The 9,742-nt window shown below is 37.5% G+C and overlaps 1 protein-coding gene across 1 annotated transcript; it reads right to left on the bottom strand.

The window, feature by feature from the left end:
* Positions 1 to 323: 323 nt before the first annotated feature.
* On the bottom strand, positions 324 to 4,612 carry Vip (vasoactive intestinal peptide). Its single transcript, XM_035438768.1, has 5 exons — positions 4,506 to 4,612; positions 2,545 to 2,667; positions 1,630 to 1,734; positions 1,151 to 1,282; positions 324 to 369 (listed from the first exon to the last, which is right to left on the bottom strand). The coding sequence occupies exons 1-5, from the start codon at positions 4,610 to 4,612 to the stop codon at positions 324 to 326; spliced, it is 513 nt and encodes a 170-aa protein (XP_035294659.1).
* Between the last annotated feature and the right edge of the window lie 5,130 nt (positions 4,613 to 9,742).

Below are 9,742 nucleotides of genomic sequence, written 5' to 3'. Positions count from 1 at the left end.
CATTCCATCACACACATGGGAGAAAGGTGACTAAACTAGAAGTACCTTGTAGAGGCCAAACTCCTTATGGTGACCAGTGTCCTCGTCATGATGAGAATGGTGCATGTGTCACCTCAAGGTGTTCACTGGGGTGGGATCTGCCTCAAGTAGAGGTGTTATGTGGACTGGATAATATCTCTGGGTAGAAGGACTTTCAGCCTTAGGATGTTTTTGCCTACTGGCTCCTTCCTGCATCTATTCTTCAAGGTAGCTGTAAGGATACCATAAGAATCCGTAGGCGCACTCACCTCTGATCTTCAGCTCTGCTCAGAGGAGCCTAGTCTTCATATTTCTAGCTCTTCAGGGAAGTCTGGAGAGTCTCCCTCACTGCTACAGACCAGAAGGAAAATGAATGTGTTAACATTCTTCTCTGAGGAAGGTTCCAAAGAAACAATTATAACACCATGCCTATGTAATTATCTAGGCTCTGCAAGACACACTGGGGATAAACATTGATCTCTGCAGCTGATGATTGCCTGTGAATTGTTCCAAGACCTTAGTGTCTCAAATCAGCCTTATGGAATTATCATTTATTGGGCAGAGAGGATACTCTTGTCTGATTTCACCCGAACAGAATTATGCTTAATACCATGCGCACAAAAACAACTGGAATGAGAAGAGAGAGCATTCTACCCCTTATTACTGTGTCCAATATTTACACACTATAAGACACATGCTTTTAGAACTGGAACAGGAGATACATCCTGGTTAAATGTGATAAAGCAGGGTTGTTGGATCAAATATGATAGGGTTCTCCTGCTTGCCAAAATTGTTAATTGTACTTTCCATATTTTAAAAGCGAACATTTGATTAAACTGCCCCCGATGACAAAATAGCCATCATTTTCAACCCTGTTGACTTATAAATTCAAATGGAGTTTCCAGGTCAGTATTCCCAGGGAGACTGCTTTCTAATGGCTGTAGGCTAACATTCATGTGCCCGTATTTTAAAGGTTTGCCAGGGAAGTATGACATCAGTTTGAGTCGAGAATGAGTGAGCAGTTCACACAAAGTAGACCATGTGATGGAGAAAGTGAGATGTCTCCAAGTAGAGCTTAAAGTTTGAAGGTCATTTACATATTTTCACTTCATCCGGTTATCTTTTCCCTTACCTTCTCTTTCCATTCAGAATGGAATTCAAGTATTTCTTTACAGCCATTTGCTTTCTAAGACGGGTGTAGTTATCCGTGAAGACTGCATCCGAGTGTCGTTTGATTGGCACTGGGTCTTCCGAGATGTTACTGCTAAAAAAAAGTGAGAAAAAATGAAAGTAAAGATGTCAATAGAAAGTAGGAGATGCATCAATGCTCTTTTTTTTTTTTTTTTTTTACTGATTTTAGCTCAGTTTGACTCATTTGTAAATATGCGTCTTAAGAAAAATACATTTAGAGTCCATAAGTACCAAAAACTCTATTTCACTGGGGAGTGGGGTGGGGGCTGGTGTGTTTTATTTAATAACATACATTATTTTCTCTAAATAAGTTGATTGTAATCAAAGAGTTTCAGCCTTGGGCAAGGAAAATAACATTCAAGAAAGGAAAACAGAATTTGGAGATGGAGCATTTATTAAAAAATAATAAGTACTCTTTACCTGATTCGTTTTCCAATGAGTGACTCAAGGTATTTTTTGGCAGAAATCTGACCCAGAAGTCTACTGTAGTCGCTGGTGAAAACTCCATCAGCATGCCTGGCATTTCTAAAGCAAGGAAGCAAGCACAATAATTGCTTGGTAAAATCTCCTGCAGAGTTATCAAAGGAATCTGAAAACTACTTACAGAAATGCTTACTAAAACTTAAGTCAAAAATGAAGTCTAGCACCATAGCAAAAGGAAGTTCCTAGTTGCTTGGAGCAAGATATAAACTATAAGCTTCTAGCTACCTTGAAAAAAAATGAGCTATTTTAGATATGTGCTTCAGTTTTATTCCCTGACAGGATATTTAAAATGAATTTTCCTAGTAAACCTTGCTTTAAAATTCATTTATGGTTTCTATATTTTTATGGAGTTTTAGAAGCTGCTACCTTAAATAAAAATATATACAATGAAAAAAAAACCATGTAAATTTGGTCAAACTCGCCAGTATTCTGTGTTTTAATTATTCTTTGCCACCAAAAATAATGAGGAAACAAATCTCTTGCAACAGAGCAAACCTTGGGTCTACCAGTGAATCTTGTAAGCACAAGAGGAACCTTTTATACCTTGCCTTCAGTGTGACGTCGTTTGTGGTCTGTTCTGAGACACTGCTCTAGACAAGAAGTTGCATGAGTGAACAGCACTATTGGATATCTTGACCCCTTTTATTTGTTCACTCATGGAATCCTAGCTGTGGGAGTTTGACCTGGCATTTGTCTAATCTGAGCTATTGAATGATGCCTGAAGGCTGTAAGGCAATTTATGCCAATCAGGCTGAGCAGAGTCATGGAAAACTGTCTCTTGGTAAGATAAAACTAGACTATTTAATCTTTTTCACATGTGTTTCTGAAATAGATACATAAGAGTGAACTTACCTGGATACATCGTAATAGGGTGTGTCATTTTCCGCTAGGGCATTCTGTAAGATGTCAGTGTCTGCTTTTAATGACACTTGATCAGGGTCACTTGCTCCTTCAAACGGCACCCTGTCATCCAACCTATTAAGGCAAAACACACTAGAAATGCAATACCATCCTTTCTTAGAAAGTGGTGTTTATGGTCCTGCAACTATTTGAGACAGGAGAAGAAGATATTGGGACATAGTATCCATTTGCAAGAATAAGAATAGGATAATTTGACTCCATAGCTTCCATGTTTAATGAAGATATAAGTAGTAATTTGGGTGAGCTCACAAAATTGATGTCATTCAACTTCGATAAGCTTTTAAAACCAAACATAATTTCTACTTTATTCAATTCTAGTGAAGCTGTAAGCAAAGCACATTGATTGCATCAGCATACCTGACTATGTCCATTTGTGAAGTAACACTAGCAGGTAGAAAGCATTATACAAGATATAAACATATAAAAAGTGAACATTCAACATGATAACTGATACTTATTCATATAAGTGGTGATATTTAGTACCAATTGCTCAAATTCAGGCCAGGAGTAGCTTATAAGCTGCTTTCCTCTCTCTGGTTCCCTGACATGTACCACAAAGCTTTATGTCAGCAAGATATATTTCTCCTTATTGATCACACCTAAAGATCTCCACATTTGTGAGTGGTTATTACAATGTAGCAAATTTAATGAGTCCCTCTAGTTCTTCATATTACACATGTTAGCATATTCTGATTAGAAATGTATTATGCTGTACTACAAAATAAGAATCACCTTTATGACATATAGAATATAAACTACTTGTGGATGCATCTGTATTTTTGATACCAGTACTGTATTAAAAATGTGTGTGTGAGAGTGTGTGTGTGTGTGTGTGTGTGTGTGTGTGTGTGTGTGAGAGAGAGAGAGAGAGAGAGAGAGAGAGAGAGAGAGAGAGAGAGAGAGAGAGAGTATATATGTGTGTTCAAAATTAGGGTAAATCTCAGCTCTTGGGCACTTTTGTATCTCTGGGTGGTGCTGAAGCAGATAGTAAAAAACAATCATCTCATAGCCTGGGGTTGAGAAGTCAGTGTGAATTTCAGCATTCCTGAGACTGTTCATCTGCTGAGATCTGGGCATTGGGACTCTAGTTTCCAAATCGTGATTGGGGGGTGGGGCGTGGGCAGTGTGTTTTACAATTTCTCAGAGAACATTAATAGCTGAGAGACTATTCACTATACTGAGCATAAGATGGAGCAAATAACCAAATGGTGATTTGCCTTTAGATAACAGTGACTCTGTAGATTAGAAATGTCAAGTATGAAATGACTAGTAACATAAATCTGTTTTTCTTTAGGTTAAATTGAGTTGCATTCCTTATGAATGTGAAGCATGACCTTCTATATATCAAATAGTAAAACTAAGAACTCATAGTTTGAATAGAGAATACTATGAGGACTGTAGTTTAGTTCATATACTTTCTCATGATCTCTAATAGTGGCAAGGTGGTTCTTCCTGGACCTATTTCTGCCCAAGAAAATTTCAGGTGTGCATATCTCATTAATGAACTATTAATCTTATTGTCATTTTTATTAAATATCAATTTAAATGAAGCTGGCAAGTAAACAACTATTTTTCTACCAGAAACAGAACTGGCCTGAGATTGAAAAAAGCATAGGAATTTGTTTGTTTTCTAACACTAGTTTGGAAATGGGGTCTATCTGGTGGGCAAGGCTGATGTTGTCTTCCATATACTGAAGGTGAATTCTGGAGCCCAGAACAAACCTTTTAAGTTTGGTTGGAAATGAATCTGTGTAACACGGTGATCAAAGTAAAATAATATGTAATTTAAAATGCACCACTCTCCAAAATGACATGTGGGAAATCTCATTTAGATACAGAGGAAATGCCTGCCTATCTGAATTGAGAGTGCACTTTCTCAGAATGAGACTTACCTTACAGCAGAGGGTGGTCCAAAGAGAGGCCAGGCCAGTGACTGAGAGAACAGCACACTGAAGAGCATCAAGAATGCCAAGAACTGGGGCTTGCTTCTGGCTTCCATCTCGGTGCCTCTGGAAAGAGAAGGGATACTGGCTTTCCCAGCTACACTTGGCAACATTCTGAGGGTCTATCAATACTTCTGAAGGCTCTTGCAGAGTTGAGAAAAAGCCATTTCATCTTCAGAAAAGTATTAAGCTTATTGTTGTAAGATTACTTTTAAAAATAAAGATTTCCCTTGAGTTAAGACATTTGAATACAAACTAAGATCCCCTTTGTCTTTCTCTCAGCAGGCACTCAGTCACAGTTAGTGTCTGTTTGAGACTACACTCCTGTTGTGCTGCACATAACTAACTACAGACCCAGTGTTTTGATAACACAGTTGTAATATACAATCTGGTGTCTTTTCTGGTGAAGGAAAGAGCTTCAAGGAATTTTTTCCCCTTTAAACTTTAATGTCTGATTACTATAAAACTTGAGTGCTACCCATGCAATGATTTCTAGTCAACTACATTGGCAAGTTTGCATGTTCATATGTGCATATATGGATATAAAGTATAGATATGCATCATTAAGGCAAAAATCTTGTATACATATTATAGTTAAATTCTTTTTTTCCCTGCATTCATTATAGATATCATGGAGAACTTTCTTCTTTAAGCTAAGGCTCAAGAAAATGAACTCAAGGATGAAAGCTAATGCCCTCAGAGCCATTTGGTGTTGGTACAAGTTTTCTCAGAAAATAGTGTGTGTGTGTGTGTGTGTGTGTGTGTGTAGAGCCTATGAGTCTTGCATTCCATACATTCACACATTGTATTTCTAAACACTTTCTAACTAGCATACAGGTGTTCAAGGATTCTGACTTTCAATAACTATAAAAGTCACAGCTTTTAAAATGTAAATGATGAAGAAAGTGAGTTCCTCCCAGGTCTAATCAACACAAGAAACAGAATGAAAAAGCACTTTAAGCATAAGTTGAAAACCTCAAAAACAAATGCAACAACTGAACCCTTTGGTTAAAACTCCACACACAAGCAAATTCATCTTCCTTCACTTTAAAAGAGGCAATATTTAACAAAGGTTAGGTAGGACTAAGAATCTTCTAAACAGATGGGTTCAGATGAAAGAAATTGAGGTATTTCTACCTTTATCGAGTGTCTTATCATTATCATTTCATTTTTCTATTGAAAAAAATGAATACTGTAAAATTCTTTTTAAGAGAGAGAGGAAAAAACCCTCCTATAAAAGTCCCAAAGACAGAGAGGAAATGAAGAAACGGAAGATTTTACTTACCCTTCAGGCAGGACTGTCTTTGGGGAGAGTGGGAGCTGTCTAGGGTGCTGAAGATCTGGCTGGGAGAAGGCTCCACCAGTCTGCCCGGTCCTGTGGAATGGGTGGCTGTTGCCAGCTAGGGCTCTGCACTCCAACCTGACCAGCATTTCAAAGTCCCTCATTTTATAGGGCTCTTGCTTAGGGCTGAGCAATCAGAAGGCTGCCCGAAAGACGTCACAGTGGTGATCCCATGGGATGAACAGGTCTTGAAGTTCTTATTAAATTGTCATCATGCCTGATTTATATACATTTATAGCAAAGAAGTTCAAGATACAGGAAATGTACTTTTTTTAAACAAAAAGTGCCGAGCTGGATGTGCAATGCTTTAATCTTTACTCAGTTGTCAAGAATTAGAGGGTGATTATACTGCCATAGCCCAAGGCCTTGGGGGTTCCTTAGAAAATAAGGACTGCTTGTAGAAAAAAAATGCAGAAAACAAACACTTGTATTTGCTATGCTTACAGTATAATCCTTCCTTTTTTTGCAAAGTGTCAATTCTCTTAATGCCTTTTCATCTTTGTGCACATCAGAATGTTTTCTTGAAGAATATTCTAATTTTAAAAGCAACCACAAATTATTTTGCATCTTTCTGTTATTACATTTCCTTTATGTTGAAGCTAGCCCTCAGAAAAAGCTCCATTACATTAAGATGGTATAGTATGCAAATCATTGTCTAATCAATGGCATTATCGCTCTCCCATGCTTTGTATAAAACACTGTAATTCCCACTGCTTTCCTTCACATCTTATATCAGATGTTCCAAGGATAAATAGTGATCAGACTGTATACTCCAGGGATTGAAGTTTTCTTTCTCTTCAAAGGTATCCTCCTCATTTTAAGTCTTTGCGTAATGTTGAATTCCTTTGTTTCTCGCACTGCCCTCAGAATTCTCCCTACTTCAGGATTTAACATCCCTGACTTTGTCACTTTACATAAAGGTAATTCCAAAAAATCAGCTGGTTTGAAACCTTTGTAGAGTTCTGTGATGACTGCTTAATTTCTTTTTCTTGACTTTGCACCCAAAGTAGCCTGACATACATTTAATTGGGACTTAACGTCAAAATGCAGCTATCCTAAGAGTGTCACAGAAAACAAAGACAATGTCCTATCTTTTAAAAGTCCTGGTGTGTGCCTTCTATTACATTCCTTTTGTATTTTCCTTGGGGAAATATAGCTCTCAATCTCCTTTACTTTCTTCTACTCTATGATTTTAGTATCTCCTTGCAGCATTCAAGGCTGACTGATGCAGTGAGAGTTGTCTTGCTAGGCTTAATCATATTTTCTAATCCAGTTACAAGAAAAATTAAATGAATTAAATTTCAAAATGTCTGGAATTTTGTTTTCCAGTTGACAGCTCTGACTTAAGCCAGAGTTCCTGTGGCTTAATTCCAGGAAACCTTTTTTTTTTTTTTTTTTCCCAATTGTTACAAACTAGAGGTTAAAATGGTTTCATATGGAATTTTTTATTCTGAGCTCATTGTCACCAAATCCTCAGTGAAACAATTTCATTTAAAAGCTGCACAGGCAAAATAAGTAGATTAGGGATCACAGAGGAATCGATCCTGAATGATAAGCAGAAAAATGACATCAAGATTGCTCACCACTTGGTCTAAGAAGCATTCATGAAGAGTAACCATGATATATTTCTGCAATAATGAAGACGGTTTCTCCCATCACCACAATAAAACAAGATAATAAAGAGAATTTAATTGCCTCACCTATGGAGGAAAATAGACTAAATCAAAGAATTAGTTTGGGCTACAAATTTAAACAGGACAAAATCATTTAAAACAGAATCACAGCACCATCTACAGTTCAAAGTCTTAACTCACAGATTTTTACAAAAATGCTTTTCTTTCTGTTTTGTTTTCTCTTGTTTAAAGGAATGGGGAGAAAACCAGAGCTCCATTGACCAGCTAATGTAGAGACGTTTTTCCTTATGTTAACCTTGGGGAAAATTACTATATTGAATTTGTCATGGATAGTCTATTATTATAAAACCCAAGGAAAACGCTTCCCCCCCCCCTTTTTTTTTTGGTTTTTCCAGGCAGGGTTTCTCTGTGTAGCTTTGGAGCCTATCCTGGCACTGGCTCTGGAGACCAGGCTGGCCTCGAACTCCCAGAGATCCACCTGCCTCTGCCTCCCGAGGGCTTGCACCACCAAAGCCAGAGTTACAGTAGTTTCTTGGCTTTTACCAGGAAACCGATTTTTTTTTTCCCAATTGTTACAAACTGGTTAAAATGGTTTCGAATTTTTTATTCTGAGCTCATTGTCACCAAATCCTCAGTGAATTTCATTTAAAAGCTGCACAGGCAAAATAAGTAGATTAGGATCACAGAGGAATCGATCCTGAATGATAAGCAGAAAAATGGGATTGCTCACCACTTGGTCTAAGAAGCATTCATGAAGAGTAACCATGATATATTTCTGCAATAATTTTTCTCCCATCACCACAATAAAACAAGATAATAAAGAGAATTTAATTGCCTCAGGGGGCTATTTAAAACCTTAACTCACAGATTTTTCTTTTCTTTTTTCTCATGGGGATTATTACTATATTGTGTCTATTAGGTCTTTCTCAGCCTATTGTTGTGTCTGTACCATGTGTAGGCCGGGCAGGGCCTCTATTGCCTGAAGTGTTTCAAGTGAAGACTCCCTCTGCTTACTGTGGTCCACCTATCATTCTCTTGCCACATCTAGGATCAAGGATAGGTCTTCCCAGCAGGCAGGTGGATCTCTGTGGGTTCAAGGCCAGCCTGGTCTCCAGAGTGAGTGCCAGGATAGGCTCCAAAGCTACACAGAGAAACCCTGTCTCAAATATATATATGTATATATGTATATATGTATATTTGTATATATATATATCAAGTTGACTGGCATTTACATATTTGAAAAATCAAAACCATAAAAGCATTCTAGACACATAAAATTACATACAATTTAAATATCCGTGTTCCTATGTTGTTGGCTGGACATGGGCATGCTTTTCACGTTCATACATGGTGTGGTTGCTTTGAAACTACAACACCTGAGACCCTCAAATCCTAGTGTCTCCTCTGATCTTTCATTAAATAAAGCTTCTCAAGGCTGGATAGATGACTCAGTGGAAAAAAAGCACTGAATGTTCTTTCGTGTGGTCCACGTTCAGTTCCCAGTGCCTGCATGGCAGTTCACAATCTTCTGTGACTCCAGCTCCAGGCAACCCAAGGCCCTCTTCTGGCCTCCGCACACATTGCATGCATTTGGCACACAGACATACACAAAAAATAAAAAGAAATATTTTTAAAAGTGCTTATCAACCGTTAGTTTAGGACTTCCTATTTAAGAAAATATTTGTAAACTATATCTTAATATCCTTCATTAGTATAGTATAATTAAATTGCATTGCAACTTAAAAGTATGCATGCATATTATATCTCTATATGTATAATATTTATAACATGATGAAGGGAATATAAAATATGCATGCAAAGTATACTTTATATGAGACCATATAAGGAACATGAACCTATACTGATAACCCTCCTTTTTATTGTATTATTGTGATGTTTTCTCACAAATGTGTGTTGATGCCTTGGAATGTGTATGTACTGTGTAACCGTCAAATCAGGGCAAGTCTATTGCCTGAAGTGTTTATTATTTCTTTATGGTGAAGACATTCCAAGTAACTTCTTTCTGATATCATTTGCTTGTCACTTTCAGGAATATGGATAAAACTCTAGGTTATTATGTTAAGTGAAACAAGCCAGGTACAGAATGACAGGAACCGCATGTTTTCACGCATATGAGAGACCTAAGAGTTGATGTCATGGAAGTCAAAAGGATGTGTGTGGGGGGGAGTGTGTGGGTGTGTGTGTGTGTG

The sequence above is a fragment of the Cricetulus griseus genome, chromosome 2, assembly GCF_003668045.3.
Source record: "Cricetulus griseus strain 17A/GY chromosome 2, alternate assembly CriGri-PICRH-1.0, whole genome shotgun sequence".
Taxonomy (NCBI): Eukaryota; Metazoa; Chordata; class Mammalia; order Rodentia; family Cricetidae; genus Cricetulus; species Cricetulus griseus.
Note: the sequence above shows the minus strand (reverse complement) of the source record. Positions and strands in the feature narration are given on the sequence as shown.

Excerpts from the sequence above, each read along its gene's own strand:
- Vip (XM_035438768.1), bottom strand. The coding sequence starts at position 4,612 with ATGGAAGCCAGAAGCAAGCCCCAGTTCTTGGCATTCTTGATGCTCTTC. Across the intron at positions 2,668-4,505 it reads GGACCACCCTCTGCTGTAAG|GTTGGATGACAGGGTGCCGT; the intron begins GTAAGTCTCATT and ends TTGCCTTAATAG. Across the intron at positions 370-1,150 it reads ATTCTGAATGGAAAGAGAAG|CAGTGAGGGAGACTCTCCAG; the intron begins GTAAGGGAAAAG and ends TCTGGTCTGTAG.